This window comes from Crinia signifera, chromosome 5, assembly GCF_055691185.1.
Source record: "Crinia signifera chromosome 5, ASM5569118v1, whole genome shotgun sequence".
Classification (NCBI taxonomy): Eukaryota; Metazoa; Chordata; class Amphibia; order Anura; family Myobatrachidae; genus Crinia; species Crinia signifera.
The window spans coordinates 81,015,272-81,043,092 of NC_139221.1; the positions used below are offsets into that span (position 1 = coordinate 81,015,272).

A 27,821-nucleotide genomic window follows, 5' to 3' on the forward strand; every position below is an offset into this window, starting at 1 on the left:
TCTAGTGTCCTTGAGTCTCTGGAACACTGCCATCTGCTGGCAGATAGGGAAACTACATCTCTTTCTTACATATGCACAAACATAAAGGTAGCAGACTAGCTTTCAATGCTTTTGCTTCGAGCAAGCTTACAGGTGTGTGTGTGTGTGTGTGCGCGCCTATACTTATAACAGATAGATATATGGATTATAAACACATCTATTTTATCCCGGGATGCGACGCCTTGGGTTCAATTTGCTAAAAGTTCTATTGAAGATGGGGCAATCATTTAGATCCTAGCTATCATCTTCTATTAGGTGCTAAATAACTAATACCCTTTTACACCGCCGCAAAAACCCAGGTCATCAGCGGTGTAAATGGGTCACGCCGTGTCCCTTTACACAGGACTTCTTCCCAGGTCCTGACCTGGGTAGAACACGGCTAGGACCTGGGTAGGGGGCGGTGTAAACGGGTACGCCGGGTCATCCGACCCAGCTTCCATTTACGTCAATGGGGGACGCGGCATCCATTCACCTCCTGGACGAGGGTTGGGGGGGTGGTGCACAGGGGCTGGCGGCAGCCCAGCAGTTTATCTTAGTGCTGGGCTTCGGCACTTGGAGATGATTTCATCTCCAAGCGGCGGCTCAGGAACCGCCTCCACTGGGTGGAAGGTTGTGCCAGTGTAAAAGGTAACAAAAGCCAGGTCGCACCCGGGTTGAAGCTGGGTCCTAAAGCCCGGGTGCGACCCGGCGTTTTGGTGTAAAAGGGGTATAAGTAGAATCTGATTGGTTGCTTCACCATCTTCAACAGAACTCATACTTGCCTACCTGACCCTCTCCATGAGGGAGAAAATGCTCTGTTCCTGGACTTCCCTGGTACTGTATGATTGCCATCACTTGTGGTGAGCTAGGTCAGTGGTACTCAACCTCTGTCCTCAGGACCCCCAACAGTTCACGGTTTCCAGGTCTCCCGGCAGGTGTACTGGTGCACTCATTATTCACTGACACATTTTAAAAGATCACAGGTGGAGCTAATTATTTCACCTGTGATTCTGTGTGGAGACCTGGAAAACGTGCACTGTTTGGGGGTCCTGAGGACCGAGGTTGAGAACTGCTGAGCTAGGTAATTGATAAGAAAGGTGCGTGTTTCACCAAAGGTGATAGCAATCACACATTACCAGGGAAGTCCAGGAACAGAGCATTTTATCCCTCATGGAGAGGGTCAGGTAGGCAAATATGAGAACTCCCATTTTAGTAAATTTGTCCCACAATCTGACATAACTATTCTGAGTAGGGATGGGTAATCATATGATGTTTAATCGGTAACATCGAATTTATGGTTCCAATGTTCGATGTTTAACCCTGCAATGTTGAGGATCCAATGTTTCATCAACATCGCTAGATTTCTCCCCCAATGTTTTTCTCAATCTTCCAATGTTTTTTCTTTTGTGTGTCAATGTGTGTCAATGTGTGTAACTATAGCACCGCAGCCCGGGGGGGGGGGGGGGGGGGGGCGCTGTGCATATGTGGGCGCCGGGGGCTGCGGTGCTATAGTTACACCTCCCCCCAATCCCCCGCAGGCTTACCTATTTCGCTGGTCCCGGCGGCTCCGTTCTTCTGCTGAGGACCACCACAAAATGGCCGCAACCCATATAGCACACAGTTCTCTGAAACTGTCTGCTGTATGGGGGCAGCCATTTTGTGGTGGTCCTCAGCAGAAGAATGAAGCCGCCGGGACCAGCGCGAAAGGTAAGGCTGCGGGGGATTGGGGGGGTTTGAATGGGTGGCGGGGGGCGCCCAAAACATAGCTACGCTGCTGCCAGTGTCTTTGTTCTGATGGTTATTCTAAGCAACAATGTAGTATGTTCTATGTTGCACTGTGTGTAAATTTTTTTGCTATTTTCTATGATCAACATAAGTTATTAGCCTGTTGCTATACAGTTAAAAATCTAGGTAAAAATAGCAGATTGTGAGTTGTTGCAATAAAGTTTTGATAGTTAATGCTTCATGTTTTTTTCCTTCCGTAACAAATTTGATTTACCACAAAACATGAATCATATATCCATTGTGTGTGTATAAACTGTAAGCCAAGATAAACTTAATAGAGGGATTATTTATCATTTCAGAAGCTTATTAGTGTATTATAAACTTTGGTAACCAGTTTATAAAAAAAATATATCGAAACATCGATTAACATCGGCTAACATCGGGTTCACAGTACTGAGTACGCCGCGCGGCGGCGTCGTGACGTCCCACCATCACCGCTAGTCGCGTAGTGAGTGACTCAAGTGTCACCAACACCAATATGCTCACGCATGGAAACTGGTTACTGGCAGCGGGGTTGGCTTAGAAACGAGGCTTGAGACGCAGCGAAGGCGGTGAATGTGGGGAGTGTGCGCTGCGCATGCGCCGGACTGTTTCCCTGACGCTTCGTTACTCCGCCCGGGAAGTTTTTGCTGTGTGTCTGGAGCCGGCGCTCTAGCTGTGTGCGTGTATGGCTGTGCTGGTGCCTATCAGTCAGCCGGCGGCGGTTGTTCCCTGATCGGGCGTCATTAGGATATTACTAAAGGAAGGAAGCAGGGCCCGATGAGCACAGAAGACGGAGAATCGATAACTTCCCCCTCAGGCCGGTAAGTGACACTGCTATAGAGCTACCACTGAGCGGACTGTCTGCTCTCCTCATTGCATCCCTGTTACCTGTGTGTGGCTATAGTCCTACTGTATGTTTCTATAGGCTGCACAGCGCATACAGTTGTCCCCCCTCCATGGTCTCCGGTTTAGCATAGCCCCATAGCCACTTCCGCAGGACTGCTGTCTTTTTTTGCGCCTGGAATGCTGTAACCCGGCTTATTATATTTCTTTTTATAAAGGGCTTTTACTTATAGCCACGCAGTACTGCAGAGTGTCACACAGGTCTGTATACCAGCTCATGCAGAGTATCACAGACCAGAGTACCAAATGCAGTGTCATATAGGTTTGTGTACCAGTCATGTAGGGTATCACACAGGCCAGAGTACCAGGTAATGCAGAGTGTCGCACGCGCAGGTTTGGCGTACCGGGTTCTGCAGAGTGTCGCACGCGCAGGTTTGGCGTACCGGGTTCTGCAGAGTGTCGCACGCGCAGGTTTGGCGTACCGGGTTCTGCAGTGCCGCACGCGCAGGTTTGGCGTACCGGGTTCTGCAAATTATTTGTAAGTATAGGTATGATGACATTGCACTAAGGTATTGTTTCCAGTGGGAAGAAAATTGATCAATAACTAATCTTAGGATTGTAAACAAGAATAAAATATAGTAAAGAATTCTGCCCATAAAACTATGTACTCATGTGAATTACAATGATGGAGTACGTATCATATAAAGCATTTGTTCAAATAAGTTTGTTTTAAAACAACACCTATTTTAAAGGCAAAACCCACTATTCTTGGAAAAATAATATATATACTTTTTGCCTTTTAAGAAAACTCTGACTGGGTCTATAGAATAGGAGAAATTTCAGGCCCTGTCTGTGAAATGTATACCGATGACCGATGAATGGGATGCTGGCAGTCAGACTACTGACGTTGGCATACTGATATAGGGATTCCCAACAGGGGTGCTGTATTTAGTTATTGCCTAACCTTCCCACAGCCTGAAGCTGAGGTCATTTTAGGTTTAGGCACTAGCCTAAACGCTGAGCTGCCCCACATACTCACAATTGGGATACTGGGATTTTTGCTTCTCCATCATTGTTGGGATGCCAGGCGCTGGTCGTCTGGCCACAGGTCAGGATTTTGGTGTTATTCTGACTGCCAATAGCATCTCTGACAATGCACAGAACTTCCTATTACATGACTAAAATAAGCTCCAAAGAGTTGGTTATCCGACCCCAGGACAACTGTCTTCTGTCTGTCACTTATATAAAGCTTGGTACACATATGATTGTTTACCCAAATAGTGCAGGTCGTTAGAAGAAATAACCCAGTGTGTAAGCACCTTAAGCCTCAGGGCTCTAGGGAAGCTTTCCTTGCACTAAAAAAATGATTTCGCATATGGGAGACTCAACCTGTAAGGAGTCCAGCCTCACTAAATAGATGCTTAGGTCCTGTTGGAATTTCAGCACCTAAAATGTTGCTGTTCCGAATTGTATTCTCATATATTGGGTTAGTCTGTGTGGGATTTAAACCAAAACTATCAGTTTAATTTGGCCGAATTATAGACTAAGATATTCAGGTTTCTGACCACATTGCTAATTTGATTTTTGTAAAGCTGTGTATACACGGGGTCACATTAAGCACTTATCGCTGGCAATATGGTCACTGAGTGACCATATTGCCAGTGGTTTTGTATGTACTGTGGGCCATAAATTGCTGGGTGCGTGCTCCCGTGTTCAGCCCCTAATGGTCACTGGAGCATGCTATTTCCCCCTGTGGTTCCCTGGCAGAGTCTCCTTTTCATCAGTGACCATCTCTGCACCGTGTATAATATATATTTTTTTTTCTGTCATATATATATGTCTAGGGTCTGTGTCTCCGAAACACTGCCATCTGTTGGCAGCAGGGGCTCAACACTCACCATAATAAACTAACTCGCCTTAATATACAAATAATCAAATAAATAAATAATGGGGGTTTTAGTTCATGAATTGAACAATTCATTTAAGCTTGCAGCCCATCGCCAAGGGACCCCATTTCACTGCAAGTCCTACACTAACAATTGGTCTCTCATAAGGTAATTTATCTGAAACCTTTGACAGCTGCCCCTTTTAATACAAATTTATATGCTGTGTTGGGGATTGTCTCACCTTTAAAAGCCATAAGGTAGTTGGCAGGTGAGCTCTAAACCAGAAAAAAACACATACTCATTTTAGCTATGATGTGTCGGCAGTTGCCAGGCGCTTAAGAGACTAATTGTTAGTGTAGGACTTGCAGTGAAATGGGGTCCCTTGGCATCCTGGGATTTAAGACCCGGGTTGACCTTTTTACACTGAGTAAATTACTGGGTAGAACTGCTACCGGTAATTTGATGTTCGGTGTAAAAGGGGTATTATATGTGACTAAGGAGACAGGTTAAAGAAATGTTGGGGGAGCCCACCAAATATTTTGTTCAGTTACATCTAAATTTCAACTTGGCTGAGGGTTTTTTCTTCAGTCTTTGGTAGCATGTTATTTATATTGTAACATCATGAATGTCATTATAAACGATTTGTTAGTAATTAAGGGGGGTATCCAATCCCCCGCCACTATTCCCGAAGGGGAAATAGCGGCAGGGCCCTATTCAATGCTGTGTTCTCAGTCGGGTCCGTTCTGCCGAGAACGACCAGGCATTGTCACTATCCCTCGACTTGCTCCCTTTTTGACGCTCGGCAGGCAGGACATTGAATCCCGCCTGTGAAGCAGACGTTGAGTTGGCCGAGAACGGGACCAGGTCACAGCTGTTGGCCTAGCCGGATTGAATACCCCTCTAATCCTGTGTGAAATTGCAAAAGGTATGATGTTTTGATGTTTTAATCCATAAAATTGTAGCACATTATTCCTTTGTTCTAAATGACTGCATTGTTCATTCTCTGTCCCATTTATTTCTTCTATAATCTTTCAGTGATGACCTCTCAAAAACGGAAGTCCTCTTTCCCAGAAGCCACTGCAAAGCGCCAGAAACTTAAGGAAGAAAGTGAATGCACATCTAGAACAAGAAATGGTGTTATAAACAAATCTAAATCCATTCAGTGTTCAACCCAAAAGAAAAAAAATACAAAAGTATCTGCAAATAAAGCCATAAAGAAATTACAATCATCTCCATCAAAACTCAAACGGAAGAACACACATTTAAAAGTTACCAAAAATAGTGCTGTGAAAAATGTGCCTGCAAAGGAGAAAGATCTACGTATAGCCAAAGACTTGACTGCTTTAAAAAGAAATACTCCGAAATCACCTAACAATGCTCCAAAAGCACATAAGACTGTTCAATCCCGTGAGGCGAGAGGAGCATCTGTACAAGTTAGAAAAACTAAAATTATAAAGAATCCTAGCAAAAGTTCATCAGTGAAACAGGTTAAAAAGGAGTGTGTGAAGAAAAATGGCCTCACTAAAACCCCAACTAAAAGAGGTTTAAAATCGGTACATGTAAAGGAGGCCAAGAAGATTGCTAAAACCACGCAAAGCAAAGCAAAGAAGGGTGATAAGCAACTGAAAGTAAAAGAACAATCTAAAAGAGGAGTTAGCAGAAATAAACAAACTACTGTAAGCATTACTCGAACAGCCATTTTGAAAACAGGTGACAAAAAAACAAAATTAGACTGTAAGAAAGAAACTGGTAAGCCAACCCCTACTGCTCCGAAGTTGTCCGGTCCACGTAGGGCAGGAGATAAACCATCAAAACAACTGCGGCAGCAAACGGTTATTTCACCTTTGTCCAAAAAGAAACCTAATAATAAAACTAAAGCAGAAAGTCCTCAAATAATCTCTAAGAAACCAGTGTTAAGAACAAGACCGATTAAAGAGGATGCAAAGGCTAGAAGGGAAGCAAGTCCAAAAAATGCTGCTCAAGTCAAGAGAACAACACAGTCTGGAATAAAAGCCAGTAGCAAAGTAAAGAAAGAAATTGCAGTTAAAAATAAATCTGAACCATGTAGTAGTTCTAATATAGTGTTGAATAAAAAATTGAAAGGCAGTAATAAAGCTAAAACCGTATTATCTACATTGGCTCTAAAGAGCAAGAGGGAAAGGATTAAACCTGCAGTCAAGGGAGCAAGTAACAAACAGAAAAAGCATAAAGATGCTAAAGCAGCGGTTGATAAAAATAAACCGGTCACACCTCCTGAAGATGACCAGAAATCAAAGCGAATTAGTATCTTAGATTTGTGTAATGAAATAGCAGGAGAAATAGAATCTGATACAGTAGAAGTTGCAAGAGAGATTCCTTGTGTTCCAAATACTCTAACTGTGGAAGAGCTTGCGGAGAACCAAGAGCACAGTCCAATGAAAGTTTTACCTCCACCACCTGCTGAAGAAAGTCCAGTAAACCAATCAAAACGTTTCTTTCCAAGCAGAAAACCATCTCATATGAAATGTAAGCTTGAACAAAAAGCAAGTCCAGGAGTTAAAAATTCCAAGTGGAACAAAATTAAATTAAAAAAAAACTTTGTTCATAATAATGTACACCGAAATCAAGCTGTGCTTCCCAATCTTGACATGATTAAAGCGAAAGTCTCACAAGTACAACAGTCGGTGACTGAAAGCTTGAATATTCCCAAAAGCTCAAAGAAGTCTGATGCAACATTGACAACGCACATTAATAAAACTGTTTTATCAGAAAGGTTGAAAAACCATACTTTCCAGGCAACGGGGCATAAAAAACAACTGGAGAAGCCATCTACAGAAAATGGCCTACTGGAGAATCATATCAAGCACGAGCTTGAAATAGCACTTGATGAGGTAATTGCAGCTTTTTTTTTCTGCTATGTTCACATTGCTGGAAAATTAGTTTTGTGGCTGCCAACTGTTTATTTTTGAAAACTGGAAGCAGAAAACCATGTATATATTGTGGCGTAATGCTGTTGTCGTTTTTTTCCCTTGTTTTGTTAATTTGAAGGTATATTGTGTAACTTTTCACCTTTTTATTATTGATTTACAGAGTGCACCTTATGGCTTTGGTTAGTCTTTTCCTAAACTATGTTGCATGAAATGGGTTTTTCTGTGGACTCTTCCCATTCTCTGACCTTTTTGCTACAGTTCCACATCCTCTTTGGTTGTAGCACTGCAACTGTCCAGATCTTTTTATCCCTTTATTTCCTTTAGCTCTTAAAAAGAATTGTGTCCAAGGTTAAGCCTGTGGTAGGAAATTAGCATTTTTTTTGTATGCTTCAGATGGCACTCCGAATTGACTAGTAACTTGACACCAGCTAGTGCAGAAGTCATGCAGCCGTCAGCATACCCGTGTCAGCTGAGCAGGTGTTCTTTCTCCTCATTGGGGTGATCCAATCTTTTTTGGGGTACCCATTAGCGCAATGTGATTGATCCAATCAGGTGCCCGTTAAGCACAAAGTGACTCAACCCAACTAATAGTGTGTGCACACGGTGAGACTTTTCCTTCGATTTTGGATTGAATGGACATCGATATATTTGTCAGGGACAGTTACTTATCAGACATTCTGGATACTTCTATATTGAAACATAAGATTTTTTTCCTTTCCCTCTTCCTGTCAATTAGAAAACCTGTCTTCTAAAAACAGGAGTGAGAGGATTCCAGCAAATTGCATTCCCTATATCCTCTTTTAAGTGAGATTTTGGCTTAATGGAAGGGATTCAGTTGACATTCTTGTGGTCAGGATGCCGGATTTCAATATACATACTGTGGCATCCCAAATGCCTTGGCAAGACCGGGGTCTGATCTTCAAAAAGGTCAGGATGCCAGCATGTAGGGCCGATGGAGCATGTCATTGATGTGCGGGGTGAGCATCATCAGTGACATAGCTGGTATACCCTAGACAATGTTTCCGATATGGCGGCCCGAATGCCATATAGTCTAGTGCAGACATGAGCAACGTGAGGCTCCAGCAGTTTTAGCATTCCCTAATATGTGGCTAGGCATGCTGGGACCTGTAGTTTCACAACAGCTGGAAAGCCACAGGTTGACCATGCCTGGTATAGTGTGTACCCAGCTTAACACTGTGCACCTTGTATTTTGTCACTTTAACCCTAGGAGTTCCCTCAACATCTCATGCATTTTTCAGCCATCCTCCACACTGTGGGCTGGAAACTGCAGTGGAACTACACATCCCAGCATACCCAAACAGCAATACTGATGCTATACATGCTGTAATGTGTAGTTCCACCACATCTGGAGTGCTATGGGCTGCCTACCACTGGTGTAGATGGCCTATCCCTTCTCTACACCATTTTTCTCAAACTCCAATTCCCACCATTACCATCAGTGGGGTGACACCATATATTATGGAGTTTCACTGCATCACGAATATTTCTAATTCTACACCTTCTGCTGGTTTCTGTGGAACTCAAACACTCCCCCCTACCTTGGCCTAGGCACCTAAAGTATGTTAGCCCATACAGTCTCCATCAAGGCATCACTATATATTACCCCCAATTGTATTTCAAATATTCACAGTAAAACATTAAGGGACCAGAACACTTTGCATATACTATTGTTTATTTATCTAAACATTGGGCCACCCCTTGCTTCTGGCGGCCCACTCTGGCTGGGGGGAGGCTATTGCTTTCGGCAGCCCCCTCCTTTTTTTCTTTCTGTAGCATAGGGTACACGTACATCCCACCCCCATCTGCCCAGTAGTAGTTGCAATGGGTTCTCAGTCCATGGTGTCTGCTTTTGGGATACATGTCTTTCTTGTTGGCAGCCTCACATGTGGCATATATGTCCGATAAGCAGTTGTTGCCCCCTGATGTCAGCTGCACACTTTTACCCAAATTTACAGGTTTAATACTTTTTGTAATCAGTTATGCCAGTATTAGTTGTAAGGTGTTCTGCCCTCCAATGTGTACACATGCACTCCATTAGGGACAGCTTTGACATCTAATGTTCATACTTAGGTTATCTCTCATTTGTGATAATGGGGCAGATGTATTAAGCCTGGAGAAGAGATAAACTGGAGATAAAGTGGAGATAACTTGGAAGAGATAACGCACCAGCCAATCAGCTGTGTTTGAAATATGACAGTTGGGATCTGATTGGCTGGTGCGTTATCTCCTTCCACTTTATCTCCAGTTTATCTCTTCACGAGGCTTAATACATCTGCCCCTTTATTAGACAAATACTTTTAGTTTCCAGGTAGCTAATTGGGTATAGAGGCGGTTGGACCTTCAACTGTATGTTGCTACCTGTACTCCATGGTAATTCAATTTTTAAAATGGTAATATTGATGGTATATGGTGTTCGTCTTTGGATTTACAGGGATTTAGGTTACATTTGGATTCAAGTCCAGAAAATTCTCCAGTAAAAAAGCCTTCAGGATGTTCTTCTTCACCTGAGATAAAACCACCAGAGACTCCATGTAAGTGACAAACAACTTGTACTACATACATTATTACTTATTTATAGTTTGTACATATCTGGGTCTATCCAAGAATCTATTTGGTCCAAAACCTAGTGTGCAAACAAACTAAGCAGTTTGTGTGCATGTGTGTATGTGCTCGCATACCCATTAGTCACCCCTCAGGGGACTAAAATATTGGATTGTATGCGCTTGAAATTATTACTCGTGATGATTTTTCTATTCTGTAATCCTTCATCATTTTTGTTGCTCTTCTTGTGTATAACCGAAACCTAGACTCTAAATATAGTGGAGAAATATGATAGCCCCCTGGGCATTCATTTTGCTGCCTTGATAGAGGCAGTTCCTTTGTCCTACATGCGAGGGGATCTGTCCTCGTTACACCTTGTGAGGGGAAACAGCAGTGGGGTTGGGGGGGCATTCCTGCAGGTGACGTTACATGGCTACAATTCGATGCTTAGCCAGCCAATCAGAATAACCACCCTATGTCGTTAAGGATACACGCTCCTACGGAGCCCCAATCGTCTGAACATGTAGTCCAATATGACATCAGTAACTGCATGCTTAGCGGAGCTCAGAGTGACATCACTTTGACCATTTGTCTTACGGCACCACGATATAGTGAATGATCTCAGCATATCTTATAGTTTGTATGAGCATTAGGGTTCAATCCAATTAGTTTCAATGATCTCATGGGTGCAAGTCATTGCGTCAGTGGCCACACTTTATGGTGGCCCGAATTCACACAAAAGTATGGGGCAGCAGCCATTTTGTATGACTTTATGCTCAAACCAGCCTGCAAAGGTTGCATGAAAAGGTGCTGTTCCTGGGGTTGAAATGCCAAAGTAACAGCACATTGTACCCTTCGAAGGGGATAAATGGTCTCTCACAAATTACCTTTGGTTTTATATGGGAGTTTCTCACTATGGGGGTGATTCAGGTTGGCTCGCAAATCACACATGGTTTGCTAATGGACAAAACCATGTGCACTGCAGGTGGGGTAGATGTAACTTGTGCAGAGAGAGTTAGATTTGGGTGGGATGTGTACTTCAAACTGATATATATACCGCAGTGTAAGAATAAAGCAGCCAGTATTTACCCTGCACTGAAACCAAATAACTCGCCCAAATCTAACTCTCTCTGCACATGTTACATTAGTCCCACCTCCATTGCACATAGTTTTGTTCATTAGCAAACCAAATGTGCTGTGCGAGCCAATCTGACTCCCTATGTTTCAAGATGGAGTTATGTGGTGTATCTATAGCATGGTCACAATTGGTTTGATTCACCAAGCACTTTATGCAACCTTGGATCACTACATCAAGTATACATCGCAAGCTATAAATATTATCGTCTTAGGCCAAATATTTATTTCTATGTAACTGTGGGAATAAATGTTCCTCTAACGTAAGATTAAATAAAGCGGTTTTTGATTTAAGGCAAAGTATGACCGATACAGTTTGACCTGATTGCAGATATAGGTTATACGTTAACATCTCCACTAAAGATGCCAGAAGGAACAACCAAGTACCCCACATAAATGGCACCTAGATGTACTCAGAAAAACTAAACAAAATAAACCAACTAGTGAAGAATATATAATTGTACCTGTTGCAACCTAGTACAGGCTGAAGCACCTTTTGACCATTCCTCATCAAACGGGCTGCCAATGTCTTCCTCCCACCGAGAGCCCTAAGAGGCAACTAATGGAACATACCAATGGGTTGAGTACATCTAAGGTAGAGGACCCAATCTTATGGAGTAGCATTTTAGCAGGAGAGACACTCAACCCTGGAGGGGAGTCCCCATACTGAGCTAGCAGAGCATGTCTCAGCTGTAGGTAACCATAAATAGCATAATTAGGGATTGCATAATTTTATTTCAATTGATCAAAGGTTTTTATCTTGCTTTCCAAATATAGCTTACCGAGTAGGCATTTCACATATTATTTATAACTGGATGGTTAAAACCGTGATGGACAACGCTTTACGACCTTTTGCACGGTTCCCAGGTGATAATACTGCTAAAGAAGATAAATGAGGCCCTAAGTAACCCCCAAATATGGTTATTTTTATTACATAAAGCGTTGTAGCTCGTACAACACAACATTGCATTTTGTTCTAATTCATTATTCCATATTTTGATACTCTAGAATCTGTCCGCAAAGTTCACAGTATATACATACATTTAAATGGACATTGGTATTTAAATGGCAACTGTCTTCACATTACAGTCTACGTGATATATTTTGTAATATTGTCCATTTAAATGGACAAGAAGCCATACAGGGTTCATTCAAAGAAACACCACATATCTGGTGAGGCATAAGGGATAAAAAGCAGATAATAAGGGCTGGGGTGTGAAGTGGAGAATGAGGCCTGGGCACTCTGGGGAGTGGAGCAGGGAGTGAGGCCTGGGCACTCTGGGGAGTGGAGCAGGGAGTGAGGCCTGAGCACTCTGGGGAGTGGAGCAGGGAGTGAGGCCTGGGCACTCTGGGGAGTGGAGCAGGGAGTGAGGCCTGGGCACTCTGAGTGGAGCAGGGAGTGAGGCCTGGGCACTCTGTTGAGTGGAGCATGGAGTGAGGCCTGGGCACTCTGTTGAGTGGAGCAGGGAGTGAGGCCTGGGCACTCTGTTGAGTGGAGCAGGGAGTGAGGCCTGGGCACTCTGTTGAGTGGAGCATGGAGTGAGGCCTGGGCACTCTGTTGAGTGGAGCAGGGAGTGAGGCCTGGGCACTCTGTTGAGTGGAGCAGGGAGTGAGGCCTGGGCACTCTGGGGAGTGGAGCAGGGAGTGAGGCCTGGGCACTCTGGGGAGTGGAGCAGGGAGTGAGGCCAGACTTAATTATCCAGGATGGACCTGAAAAGATAATATTATCTGGTATTAATTGTAGTTTTTAGAAATGTGCAGCCAAATGATATAATTTATACTATGCACTATTTGTTAACCATTTACTATGACTGCAATGACTGGGGACCTATATATGTATCTGTTCTAGAATGATTAATAAAATTGCTAACTGAGCTGGGGTTATTGTAATCTATTTCAGGCAGTGACTGCAGGCAGCTGACAGAGCAGATGGCTCCTTCTGGTGAGAGGAGGTAAGTACTAACATAGTATTTAATGCCTCAGTGCTGCAATCACATGTGTGTTGGTGTTGCATAACCAAAATGGCAAGCAGAACATTACAAGATTCATTATGTGAAATGCATTTATCTGGCAGTTTATAGAAACCATTGGCATGCATGCACGTAGGTAGGGTTTATTTTCTTTTAACCTACAGATGTCTCTTTAGCCTCCTTTCATGTTAAGCAGCCCTGGCACCTTTTTTGCAACTTTTTCCATTAAAATGCATCTTATTCACAAAGCAAACTAGCAACTTTGCTGATATGCAGCATGTCTGTATTCTGTGATGTTGTATTTGCATATGAAATGTTGCATTACAGTTCAACTTCTTATACAAATGCACACTGAATATAGGTATGCTGCATATCATTTAACCCCTTCATGACAGAGCCAGTTTGTGCCTTCATGACAGAGCCCTTTTTTTCAAATCTGACATGTCTCACTTAAGTGGGGATAACTTTTTTTTGCTTTTACTTATCCCAGTGATTTTGAGATTGTTTTCTCGTGACACATTGTACTTCAAGTTAGTGGTAAATTTTGGTCGATACAGTCTGTGTTTTTTTGTGAAAAATACCAAAATATCGTGAAAAAATGGAAAATTTAGCAATATGCAAAATGTCACATTTTCTGCTTGTGAGACAAATAATCATACCACTCAAAATAGTTAATAACTAACAAAGACCATATGTCTACTTTATGTTGCAATCATTATTTCAACCTCCTTTTCATTTTTTTGGACACTAGGAGGCTTCAAATATGACTAGCAAATTCTCAAATTTTCAAGAAAATTTCAAACACTGATTTTTTTAGGGACCAGTTCAGTTCTGATGTGACTTTGAGGGACTTGTATGTGAGACACCCCCATAAATGATGCCATTTCAAAAACTGCACCCCTCACAGTATTCAAAACAGCATTTTGGAAGTTTGTTAACCCTTTAGGTGTTTCACAGGAATTAAAACAAAGTGTAGGTGAAATTTCAAAATTTCTTTTTTTTTGCAGAGTTTCAATTTTAATACATTTTTCTAACGAATACAGTAGATTTTACTAGAGAAATGTGACTAAAAATTGATTCCCCCAATTCTTTTGTTTTCAAAAATATCCTATATGTGGCCCTAGTGTGCACGTTGACCAAACCACAGGCTTCATAATAGAAGGAGCACCTACTTGATTTTGGAGCCTCCTTTTTATGAGATTTTTTTTTAGGCACCATGTAGGTTTCTAGGCACCATAAGTGCTAAAAGTTAGGAACCTCCCCCACAAGTCACCCCATTTTGCAATCTACACCCCTCAGGGAATTCATCTAGGGGTATAGTGTACATTTCAAACCCCCAGGGGTTTCACCAATTTTGATACAACTGGGCAGTGAAAATGAAAAATTACATTTTTTTACACAAAAATGCAGTTCTGGCTCAAAATTTTTCATTTTCACAAGGAATGAAGGAGACAAAGCACCCCAAAATCTGTGCCCCAATTTCTCCCGAGTACGGCAATGCCTCACATGTGACCAAAAAATACCAGTTGGGCGCATGGCAGGACTCAGAAGGGAAGGAGTGATTTTTGGATTTTGCAGCACAGATTTTGGTGGAATGAATGGTGGGTGCCATGTTGCATTAGCAAGACTCCCAAAGCACCAATACAGTGGAACCCCCCCACAAGTCACCCCATTTTGCAAAGTACACCCCTCAGGGAATTCATCTAGGGGTATAGTGTACATTTCAAACCCCCAGGGGTTTCACCAATTTTGATACAACTGGGCAGTGAAAATGAAAAATTACATTTTTTTACACAAAAATGCAGTTCTGGCTCAAAATTTTTCATTTTCACAAGGAATGAAGGAGACAAAGCACCCCAAAATCTGTGCCCCAATTTCTCCCGAGTACGGCAATGCCTCACATGTGACCAAAAAATACCAGTTGGGCGCATGGCAGGACTCAGAAGGGAAGGAGTGATTTTTGGATTTGGCAGCACAGATTTTGGTGGAATGAATGGTGGGTGCCATGTTGCATTAGCAAGACTCCCAAAGCACCAATACAGTGGAACCCCCCCACAAGTCACCCCATTTTGCAAAGTACACCCCTCAGGGAATTCATCTAGGGGTATAGTGTACATTTCAAACCCCCAGGGGTTTCACCAATTTTGATACAACTGGGCAGTGAAAATGAAAAATTACATTTTTTTACACAAAAATGCAGTTCTGGCTCAAAATTTTTCATTTTCACAAGGAATGAAGGAGACAAAGCACCCCAAAATCTGTGCCCCAATTTCTCCCGAGTACGGCAATGCCTCACATGTGACCAAAAAATACCAGTTGGGCGCATGGCAGGACTCAGAAGGGAAGGAGTGATTTTTGGATTTGGCAGCACAGATTTTGGTGGAATGAATGGTGGGTGCCATGTTGCATTAGCAAGACTCCCAAAGCACCAATACAGTGGAACCCCCCCACAAGTCACCCCATTTTGCAAAGTACACCCCTCAGGGAATTCATCTAGGGGTATAGTGTAAATTTCAAACCCCCAGGGGTTTCACCAATTTTGGTACAACTGGGCTGTGAAAATGAAAAATTAAATTTTTTTACACAAAAATGTACTTCTGGCTCAAAATTTTTCATTTTCACAAGGAATGAAGGAGACAAAGCACCCCAAAATCTGTGCCCCCATTTCTCCAGAGTACGGCAATGCCTCAGATGTGACCAAAAAATACCAGTTGGGTGCATGGCAGGACTCAGAAGGGAAGGAGTGATTTTTGGATTTTGAAGCACAGATTTTGGTGGAATGAATGGTGGGTGCTATGTTGCATTACCAATACAGTGGAACCCCCCCACAAGTGACCCCATTTTGCAAACTACACTCCTCAGGGAATTCATCTAGGGGTATAGTGTACATTTCAAACCCCCAGGGGTTTCACCAATTTTGGTACAACTGGGCTGTGAAAATGAAAAATTACATTTTTTTTACACAAAAATGTACTTCTGGCTCAAAATTTTTCATTTTCACAAGGAATGAAGGAGACAAAGCACCCCAAAATCTGTGCCCCCATTTCTCCAGAGTACGGCAATGCCTCACATGTGACCAAAAAATACCAGTTGGGTGCATGGCAGGACTCAGAAGGGAAGGAGTGATTTTTGGATTTTGCAGCTCAGATTCTGGTGGAATGAATGGTGGGTGCTATGTGGCATTAGCAAGACCCCCGAAGCACGGTGAAATGATGAACCTAATAATCCATAGATGTGTGGTATATTTTGAAACACTCCTTTATACATAGGCCGGGTTTGTCGGGGCAAGTTTCACAGTGGAAAATAGTTTCCTTTCTTATTCCCTTTTTATAGCAAACTTTGCACCTTTTTTGTGTCCTGCCCTTTCTTGCAGTGGAGGGGATTTCGTTGGGAAAATGCTGCCCTGGTACAATACGGGGGCCAGTACTAGAAGTACTGGGGCCCTCTGCCTGCTGGTTCCCAAATATTAGGCCCTTTATGACTTCCTCTTGAAAGTGCATAAATGTCCCCCTCTGGCCGGTAGAACGGAATAGCACGTAAGCGTTATACAGTGCCATCTGGATGATATACACGGCCAGCTTCTTGTACCAGATATTTGTTTTCCGCAGGGCACTGTACGGCTTCAGTACCTGATCTGAAAGATCCACTCCGCCCATGTACTTATTGTAATCTAGGATACAATTTGGTTTTGAGGTGTGGGTACTGGTACCTCGTACAGGGATGGAGGTGGTACTGTCTCCATGAATTGTTGTCAGTATAAGGACATCCCTCTTGTCCTTATATTTGACCAACAACATATTTTCGGTGCATATTCCCCTGCTTTCACCCCTTCTCATTACTTGGGCAATGTGCGTTTTTGGGAGGCCTCTTTGGTTCTTACGCACAGTACCGCAAGCTGCTGTACCTCTTGAACCAAGGGCCTTAAACAGGGGGATGCTGGTGTAAAAGTTATCCACATAGAGGTGATAACCCTTATCCAGGAAGGGGTGCATTAAATCCCAGACAATTTTTCCACTAACACCTACGAGGGAGGGGGGGCATTCTGGCGGTTCAATTCTTGAATCCTTCCCTTCATATACCCTAAACTTGTGGGTGTACCCTGTGGTGCTTTCACACAGCTTATACATTTTTATGCCATACCTTGCCCTCTTACTGGGAAGGTACTGGCGGAATTTAACCCTTCCTTTAAAATGTATAAGGGACTAGTCGATGCTAATACATTTATCAGGGATGTATAGCTCTGCAAATTTGGCACTGAAATGATCAATGACCGGCCTGACTTTGAATAGCCTGTCAAAGGTGGGATCATCTCTGGGTGGGCACTGTGCATTATCGGTGTAATGTATAAATTTATGGATTGCCTCAAAACGAGTCCGAGTCATGGCCATACGGTAAAATGGGGTGCTGTACAGAACATCTGTACTCCAATATTGCCTAATTTGTGGCTTTTTTACTATGCCCATATGAAACACCAGACCCCAAAACGTCATCATCTCTACTGCATCTACAGGGGTCCACCTAGCAAATGATGACGTGGGGTTTTGAGCAATAAACTGCTGGGCATATAAATTAGTTTGGTCCACCATTAAATTTATAAAATCATCAGAGAAAAATAATTTGAAAAAGTCAATTTCTCTGAGACCTGTGGAATCAAATTGGATTCCTGGCATGGCCAAAAACTCAGGAACCTGGGGCTCAAAATTGTCTGGTGGTGGGGTCCATACGAGATCAATTATTGGGGGGGGGGGTCTCAGCTGCTCTACGGGGGCGTCTTTGAGGGGGTCCCTCATCACCAGAGGAGGAAGAGGAGCTTAAGACGAATCCTTCAAATTCCCCGCTTGCCTCACTGGCTGTGTCAGAGTCAGAAGCAAGCATGGCATATGCCTCCTTCACTGAATACATTCTTCTGGATGACTGGGATGACATTTGGGATGCCATTTTTATTTTTGTGTTACTGGTAGTGAAATGTTTCAACACGTGTATAGTGTAGGGGGGGGGGTACAAACTTTATTTCAACCCGGGGGGTATGTAGTGTGTATGTAGTGCAGAAAAAAAAAATACTTTATACAAAAAAAAAAAAAATTGAAGGGGTTAAAAAAAAAAAAATTGAAGGGGTTAAAAAAACAAAAAAAAGGTCCTGCGCCAAAAATTGAGCACAGATGTTGGTCAGTAACGTCCGTCACTGAACAGCGCTCAAAGGCAACAGGAATTTGATAAAAAAAAAAAAAAAATAGATCAACCCTGTGCCGAAAAAGCTGATCAGTGATGTACGTCACTGATCAGCGCACAGTGGCCACAGGACACCCACAAAATCACAATGTGTGTAAAAAAAAAATTAAAAAAAGACCACACAGCACCCACAAAAAAAAAAAAAGGTGATCAGTGATGCGACACTGATTACCAGTGAGGGGCAGCAGGTGCACAACCTTTGGTGCAACTGGCAGCAACTGACAGGTATATATAAAAAAAAAAAACCTCTGCGCCCCCAAAAAGTTGCTGATCACCTCAGATATAGTGATCAGCACAAAAGGCGGGGGTAGCAGACACAAAATATACACTCTCTATCACTCTCTGTCACTATCTCTCTCTATCTCTCACTATCTATCACTATCTATCACTCTAGGACACTGCAGCAGCAGCACTGACAGTTATATGTATAAAAAAAACCTGCACCCCCAAAAAGGGGGGGTAGCAGACACAAAATATACACTCTCTATCACTCTCTGTCACTATCTCTCTATCTCTCACTATCTATCACTATCTATCACTCTATGACACTGCAGCAGCAGCACTGACAGTTATATATATAAAAAAAAACCTGCACCCCCAAAAAGGGGGGGTAGCAGACACAAATCTCTCTATCTCTCACTATCTCTCACTATCTCTCACTATCTCTCACTATCTCTCACTATCTCTCACTATCTATCACTATCTATCACTATCTATCACTATCTATCACTCTATGACACTGCAGCAGCAGCACTGACAGTTATTTATATATAAAAAACCCCTGCACCCCCAAAAAGGTGGGGTAGCAGACACAAAATATAGCTCTCTCTGTCTCTATCTCTCTCTCTATCTCTCTATCTCTCTATCACACTGCAGCAGCAGCAGGAAGTCTCAGGAAGTCAGATCCAGGAAGCGTCCAGCACGCTACAAGCAGTGATCAAGTGATCAGGTAAGGTATTTGCAAGGATCAGGTAAGTATTAGCAAGGATCAGGTCAGTATCACGGCAGATAGGCACGGTGACCGCTCTGCACGCTATTCCAGACCGGAATGGCGTCTGCAGCGCAGTCACCGTTAGTTTAAATGTCGCGCCTTGGCTGTGATTGGTCCGTGGGTCCCACGGACCAATCACAGCCTTGGGGGCAGGTGGGGTGAGGGTGGGGTGAGGTGTCATCGTCACCGATGACCCCCTCATGCCCCCTGACGCCCGGCGGTGATTGACACCTGTGTTACCGAGCGTCTGATTTGCTGGTAACACAGGAAAACGCTGTGAATGGCTGTTCACACTGAACAGCCAATCACAGCGATCGCCGACGGGGGGGCGGCATCGCAGCCCCCCCTGGGCATGCAGGGACATGTCTGCTGTCAGGGACAGCAGACATCGTCCCTCTGTCACTGCGTCTCTAGACGCAGTGACAGTTTAAAGTCATGACGTATATATACGTCATGTGTCGGGAAGTACTTCCCGGCCATGACGTATATATACGTCAAATGTCGTGAAGGGGTTAAGCAGCAGAAACTATTTGTGTGCACTTTTTCACTCCATTTTGCAAAGAATATGCATTTTGGTGGAAAAAGACACAGAACTTATGTGCAACACCAATGCGACTTGAGCGAACATGGAATAGATGTATGTGGACACATCTGTTTCATGGAAAGTGATAAAACAATCTCACAAGGCTGGTTGCGCAAAGATATTTCAACGTCTGGGACGCCACAGTGCATTATGTGATATACAGTAGATTAGGAGTAAGTTTGGGGTGTGGGGAAATGGAGGTGCAGTGGGTATGGGGACATCATTAACATGCTGGTTTACTTGGTCAGAAGTGCTAGTTATTGTCTGTAACTTTCATCTATTTGCGGTGGTAAAACAAAGTGTAGTAATGTCCCATTCAGGGGCGCCGACAGCACAGCCGGGCCCCAGTAAAAAGGGGGCATTGTCACGCACCAGTTTTACAAAAAAAAAACACCTTAGCAGAGGTGCAGGTATTGAGCAACATGTGCTGTACTTGGCTAGGGAGAGAGGCTGTGCTGCCTGTCCTCTCTACTCACGCTGCCTGGTACCACTGGTCACATTTAAACTGTTATTCCTAGTTAAATTGATTTAAGTATACTCATGTCAGCAACACTTACTTGCTTGTTACTGTAAATCTTTAATAGAAAGCATTGGAGCGGTGTAAATACTGTATGATACTGACTTTATAGGAATACAGAAGGCAACAGCTTTGTGGCTACAAAATCCAAACCTCCATCATCTGATCTGAGCATTCAGAAAGATATTCGGAAACTGAAAGATGCTGACAAGGATAGCAACAACCAGCCCATCATAGTAGGTGTTGTGTTTAACCAGATAATAATGTATTCTGATTATTAGCCATTTACCACAGCTTGTATATGGCGTCTTTGGTTATGTGAAGATTTTTTTTTTCTTTTTCATATTTGTAGGATGCTCGACAAAAGCGGTTTGGTGCGATCTCCTGTAATGTGTGTGGCATGCTGTACACGGCATCTAATCCTGAAGATGAGACCCAACACATCCTATTTCATAATCAGTTCATCAGTGCTGTGAAATATGTGGTAGGAATTCTGCGCCCTTTTCCGAAAACATACAATAGACACTATATATTGTGCGCGCATTCATGCTTGGTTTGTTTTACCAGGGATGGAAGAAGGAAAGAATTGTGGCCGAATACCCCGATGGAAAAATAATTATGGTATTGCCAGATGACCCTAAATATGCCCTTAAAAAGGTACAGTAATAGGATTTGCCGTTATTAAAATGCAATTTCTGAGGAATGAAGGTTCATTTAACGTCTTTTAAATTTCCTTTGACTTAAAAGGATAAGTCATGTATGAAGACTTTTCTGTGTGTTATGGTTGGTTGAATCAATGTAATGCACATGGGAGAACGGGGGCGATATGCTTCTGAGGGTTTCTGTTTCTATTCACTGTGGTGCCTACAGGATTTGGTTATGTCAGCCCGCTAACAGAATATAAGAAGCAGAGATGTGTTTGATTAAGGTGCCCATACACTAGTAAGATTTATCTGCAGATCTGGCTGGTTGGAACAAAAACATGGTTATGGATGAGTGACAGTTCCAGCATTTCCAAGCAAATGGTCAACTGTCATTTGCTCTCATCCATAACCATGTTTTTGTTCCAACCAGCCAGATCTGAAGATAAATCTGCGTGTGTATGGCCACCTTTACTTTCATCTGGTCGTCCACTCAGGCAGCCAAACTAATGAAGGTCTTAGCCCATCACCTCAGTATGTGCCAGGGGCATAAAAGTAATATATAGTGTATGTCACATTCAGTTTTCTGGATGGGTACACCATATCACCAGTAATGGTCTGGGGTGTTATTACATTTTTCAGTTGATCAAGTGTTTCAACCCTATAGACTGCTTTTTTTCTGTGATTGAGCATCTGTCATTTGTTAGATTTAGCACATTTGTAAGATATTGTAAGACTCTGAGGGCCAGATGCACTAAGCTTCAAAAGTGATTAAATGAAGAGCAATAAACAGCCAGCCCAATCAGCTCCTACCTGACTGTTCATGTCCAGACTATGGGGCAGATGTATTAAGCCTTAACAAGAGATAAATGTCCAGACAATCACCTCCTAACTGCCATGTTACAGACAGCTGTTTGAAAAAAGTCAGTAAGGAGCTGATTGGCTGGACGTTTATCTCTCCTTATCCACCCTGCATTTATCTCTTGTTAAGGCTTAATACATCTGCCTCTAAGTTTGAAAAATGTCAGGCAGGAGCTGATTGGTTGTTTGTTTATCTCTCTCCATTGTATAACTTTTGAAGCTTAGTGCATCTGGCACCCAATGTGGATCTTGACTATAGTGCATATGATCTCTGATAAATCTAATGGAAAAACTCTTAGATTTTACATTTTAGGAATTCCAATTAGTGTTTAGTTGTACAATGTATACTTTTTGTTTATTTAATAAAACCAAACAAATGTATTCATATATATTTATTAAGGTGAGACAGAATGGTAGAGTGTCTTTAGCAGCAGTAGAGCGGATCATTATGTTCTCCTGCATCTGTGGCAGCACAGACCCTTACGCTGGCCCCTGGTCTCTTTGTTAGCGTTCTCAAGCAGCAAGTGCCGAGTGGGCTTATGTGTAGGATCGAGGCTGCTGCTGGAGAGACCTGCATGCTAATAAGTGGCACAGGCACCATGGAGTCCCTTCAATGCCAGTTGTCTCCAATATGTCTGCTCTTGCAAAGCTTGCTGGTTAGGGTAGCAAGGTAGATGGCGTGCCCACAAAAAATATAAAATAAAAAAATATCCTTTCTCCCCACTTCAATGATTGTGTTGCACTCAGTTCATACTCAAATATAAACTGGAATTGGATGGCTATTTTATATTAGCTTTATCTACTTAAGTTCTAACCCCCTGTTCTTGGTAGTATTCATTATGCTATGTGTGTTGTTTTTTTATAGGTTGAAGAGATTAGAGAAATGGTGGATAATGATTTGGGGTTCCAGCAGGTTCCTCTTCGCCTCCATTCCAGGACAAAGACCCTTCTCTTTATCAACAGTGATAAGAAAGTTGTTGGTTGCTTAATAGCGGAACACATTCAATGGGTAGGTGTTGAAATGGAATTTTGGACAATGTTTGAATCTTAAGGTGCGTACAGACGGTGCAATATGTACTTTCGGTTTTCACTATATAGTCAGAATCGGAGGAAAAGGTCAGTACATATTGCACGGTATCTATACAGCTTGCTATGCCAATTGTATCACAAGAATAAAATAGACTGTGCAGGCAGGTACACTTTTTACTCTATTGTGTACAATCAAGTGTTCTTGTATAGTCAGAATCGCACAGAAATATAGACACAATTAGGGGATCTGGGCCACCGAGGGCTCAAGGGAAATTGTATAGTCAAAATCGTCCCCCACTCAGATTTTTGGAAATTCCTACAGGTTAGGCATTTTCTTTTTTTTTCCAAAATATGTTTTATTGAGCCTCATGTATCAACATTGTTACAAACATCAGAATTAGATATATAACAGTATTTTATGAGGATCAATTCACAATTTTCAAAATTTTCCAAAAAAAGTTAACATATAATATAGGTAAAAGAAAAAAAAATGGTACAAGGAACATGGCATGGCAACTTCGGTAGTGGTAAAACAATAATTTGAGCAATGATTTGCCAAGAATAATTAGTAAAGCCTTAGCATTCAGATAAAAATGCAAGCCACAAAAATAGTAACAATACTAATTCGATAGTACCTAATAGATATCAACTTCGAGATATCCAAATAACAACTAACAGCCCGCCTTTAGCACCAGGCCATCCACCCATCAATGGACCGATCCAGCCATCCAGCAGGAGATATATGGGAAAGAGAGAAAAGAGTGGGAACAGAATATGGAGTAAAAGTGCACAAGGAGAGGGGGTCTCAGGAGATATGGCGTCTAAATGGTGACAGGGGTCTTATTCTGGAGGAGTTGAAGGTTATACCATGAGGTGGACTGGAAGCATAATTGGATTGCCGATTTAGTCCTAGGTGGTAGGATTTGGATATATTTATCCCAGCATTGGAATAGGGTTGCGGTCATGGATTCCTTGTGGAGGGACGTCTCTAGCCAATCCATAGTAAATAGGAAGAGTAGCCTAGACGTCGCCATCTCCAAGGAGGGGGCCAGGGTGTGTATCCACTGCTGCAGGATGGCTTTTCTGCCAACAGCGGACAGGATCACCAAGAGTTTCTTGTCGTGCTTGGGGACAGGATTGGTCTGCAACGTATCTAAACAACGCCCATGCCTCATTACACTGAAAAAACAGTTTCAATGAAGAGGTGGCAAAGTTGTGTAGGGTATTCCAGAAAGCTTGGATATGTGGGCAGGACCAAAAGCAGTGAAGTAGGTCAGCATCATGGTAGTGACATTTGGGGCAGTCAGAAGAGTCAGCGGTGCCCATCAGGTAACATCGCTTGGGGGAGAAATAGGCCCTGTGTAAAATTTTGTAAGACATCTCCTGATAGGAACAAGCCGGAATAAGTTTGAGGTTGGATAAGAATGTGTAGGTTAGGCATTTTCTAACCTAATCTGATAGGCTAGGATCAGCCGCACGTGAGCTGACGCCTTTCAAGTTGCTTTGTGTCTCACACACAGTATCTACCTTCTACAAATTACTTTTAAAATCCAAGAAGATTTTTAATGCTTCTACTCCCGCTGGTCCGGCCTACTGGCTTCTAGGCCATGTCTCTATGTTGGTGACTAAGTATATGAAGTCCTTACTTAGTCACCTCAGCAGCGCTGCCCGCTCGGTCACTCCCTCATGCAAAGATTGGTTTTCTCGACCACTTTATGAACATGGAGGACATTCTTCTGTCTTTTGCAGACAGATCCTCTGGGTTTAGACACATAGCATTGCTGTTCTATGCTTTACATGTGATACTGTACATATAGAACCATCTATCTCATCAACCTCAGGACTGCTTTCCCAATCTCTCCTCTACTATTCCCAAAGCAGCTATTAGGCATCAGAAAATCATTAGTTCTAAATGCTCTGGATTCTGCCCAGATTTACATTTATTAATAATAAAATAATAATAATAATAATGAAAAACACCTGAATTATATGTAACTATTACTATAGTCTTTGGCCTATGTGTGTGTGTGTGATGTAGAACATCCTTCACATTTGTTTCCTAAATGGCACAGATCTCTGATATTTCTTTATGTCTTTGTTTTTTAGGGCTATAGAGTGATTGATGATTTTATTCCAAGTGGTAGCTCTGAAAAGGATCAGTTACTTTCCGAGCGGGTGAAAGCTTGGTGCTGCTCCACCTCTCCTGAGCCAGCTATCTGCGGAGTGAGTCGCATCTGGGTTTTTTCCATGATGCGGCGGAAGAAAATTGCATCCAGGATGCTTGAGTGTTTAAGGTAATAAGATATTTCATGGAATATGATGTGAGATTTTATACTTGGTATTGTTCAGTAGCATCCTGTCTTCCTGAGAGATATATATATATATATATATATATATATATATATATATATATATATATATATATGTATATGTGTGTGTGTGTGTGTGTCCGAAGCATTCATGTGGGTGTAATATACTGATTTAGTGTTAAATATGTAGATGTAATAGTAAGTATTGTGCTATATGAAGTATTGAGCACTATAGAAGCATAGTTTGATGGTAGATCAGAACCATTTGGCTCATCTTGTCTAATTGAATGATCAGCAGGATGTATTTGACAGAGACCACCTATTGCAGTGGTAGCCAACTCCAGTCCTCGAGAGCTACCAACAGTTCACGTTTTCCAGCTCACCTCACAGGTACACAGGTGCACTCATTACTGACTGACACATTTTAAAAGGTCCACAGGTTTCTGGGAGGAGACATGGAAAACCTATTGTAAATCTAAATACCATTGACATTCTCAAGGTGTAAATGTAGCATAGATAAATATTTCCAAGAGTAGCTTTGCTCTAAACAACATGTACAGACCGCTATTGACTTAATTTGGGAAAATATAAATGGGGGTATCCTATTTGCTGTGAAAACTTTGCAGGTAATTAGCTGTGGTAATTTATTCATGGCTAAAAGGATACTGCCCAAAATGTGGCTTCTAAAGGGGGGATACTGCAATGTGTATATGTAAATAGTAAGCTTGGGGAAAAAAAGGAATTGTCAACTAATGTTTATCATTCTGGGCCTGGTATGTGGAAATAGGAATCTAGAGGGGGCTGCTAAGCTAGTTACTTCTAAAAGACTGGCAGTATACTATACATAAGTCTTAATGATTGTGCTAGGTGTGTGACAGCCACTCTCCTTTCTTTAACAGTAAGAGGCACCAACATGCACCAGTCATTTCTGTTCAATGCCCATCATGATCTATATCCATAAATAGGAATATTTGAACTGTATAGAAAGTAAATCCATACAATCGACGATCATGTCATGTCACGTTAGGAGAACTTTGGTATTCTAGAGTTCTCTGCACTAGGTTTCTAACACTGCGGTCTTGGCAGCTGCAATTGGAATGCTGTAATATGTAATGGCTTTCTCCTCCGTCTCGCCAGCAGCTTAGAATTTATGCCTTTTGTACCAATCGTAATCATATTTTTATTTTTCCTGACAGGAACCATTTCATTTACGGCTCTCATCTGAACAAAGATGAAATTGCGTTCTCCGATCCAACTCCAGATGGCAAACTGTTCGCAACACATTATTGTGGCACCAGTCAGTTCCTAGTATATAATTTTGTGAGTGGACAACAAGGGAGCTGAAGGGCCACCGCCTACCTTCTCGGTAGACGAAACCCGTGTTGCGATTTTATAACGATCCTATAAATGAACTCAGGATGTGAACATCCCAAGGGCTGTTCAAATGTTTTTTTTTTTGTTTTTCATAAAACTGGATAAAGCTTAATTTTAAAAGCAAATATTTTGATATCTTTCTTCCAGAAGATCATGGTTCAAAGTATTTTGTATACAGTACTTTAGTCATGTTTACATGCAGCAAATTATTTTGTTCATAGTGGACTAAATGAATTGTAAAGATGGAAGACTTTCGGTGGAAACTGAAGATCCTTATGGGTATATACACGTGCACAAATGCCTTTTGAAATACAATTTCTAAGTTCCTTGTATAATAGACACCGCACCTGTTTCTTCTCTGCAAACACCGGTATCTCCATTCCAGCAAAGGCAGGCTGGGTACACCCACTAGAATAGGTAAGAGTTTGGCATACATGTGAACTAGAAGATATATGTATTTGCATAATACTTTAAAAATAGACCATCATCGAAGGCAAAGAATTTCTTTTAAAATCTATTATATAGTTTTAACAACTTGATAACCTATCCATGTAATGTCAGTGATGTGATCATTTGAACATTGCTTAAACACAAAGTGTTTACTCTAGTATCCTGCACCTTTCGGAACCCATGCGGTTCCTTTTTCATGGTGGGGTGTTGCACACTATGGTCTGTATCTTGCGTAAAAATATATTGGAGCAATGTTGTGTTATTTTAAGTATGGACATTAATGTTCGGTATGTAGATAAGATATATAATTACTTCTACAGCCCTTGAAGACCAAACTAAATGCAAAATGCAGCAGATAATTCTAGGATGCTGGAATGACCTAAAGATAGATGATGATCTGCTTATACAGACTGTGCAATGTATATACCGCTGAGGACTTCAGAGTGATACTTGTCTTCTTTTCAGTCACTCTTTTTAAGGGTTTTTTATACTGTATGTTGATAAACTGCTGTGGCCTTTCTGTAAATGTGTAGAATAATGTTTTGCCTTCCCTGAATTATGTTTTGCTTGGTTACTAACTCTGTAATTAAACTGATAATTTCCACCCTTTTTTCTGTGGTCATATTTCTGATTTCAAAAGAAAAACACAAAACTGAAACGCCTCCAAGACAAATATATTATTGGCATTCAAGTGTCACAGGATCTGTCCATTTTTTTTTTTTTCCTAAAAATGTTCAAGGCTAGGCAG

The 27,821-nt window shown here is 42.1% G+C and overlaps 1 protein-coding gene across 1 annotated transcript; it reads left to right on the forward strand.

The window, feature by feature from the left end:
• The first annotated feature begins 2,259 nt into the window (after positions 1-2,259).
• On the forward strand, positions 2,260-27,682 carry ESCO1 (establishment of sister chromatid cohesion N-acetyltransferase 1). Its single transcript, XM_083187534.1, has 10 exons — positions 2,260-2,606; positions 5,550-7,384; positions 9,876-9,975; positions 13,020-13,071; positions 20,522-20,645; positions 20,762-20,893; positions 20,977-21,066; positions 22,777-22,920; positions 25,047-25,234; positions 26,446-27,682. The coding sequence occupies exons 2-10, from the start codon at positions 5,552-5,554 to the stop codon at positions 26,591-26,593; spliced, it is 2,811 nt and encodes a 936-aa protein (XP_083043660.1). The 5' UTR covers positions 2,260-2,606; positions 5,550-5,551; the 3' UTR covers positions 26,594-27,682.
• The last annotated feature ends 139 nt before the right edge of the window (positions 27,683-27,821 follow it).

Coding starts and splice junctions, on each gene's coding strand:
- ESCO1 (XM_083187534.1), top strand. CDS start 5,552: ATGACCTCTCAAAAACGGAAGTCCTCTTTCCCAGAAGCCACTGCAAAG. Junction 22,921..25,046: donor TAGCGGAACACATTCAATGG/GTAGGTGTTGAA, acceptor TTTGTTTTTTAG/GGCTATAGAGTGATTGATGA. Junction 25,235..26,445: donor AGGATGCTTGAGTGTTTAAG/GTAATAAGATAT, acceptor TTTTCCTGACAG/GAACCATTTCATTTACGGCT.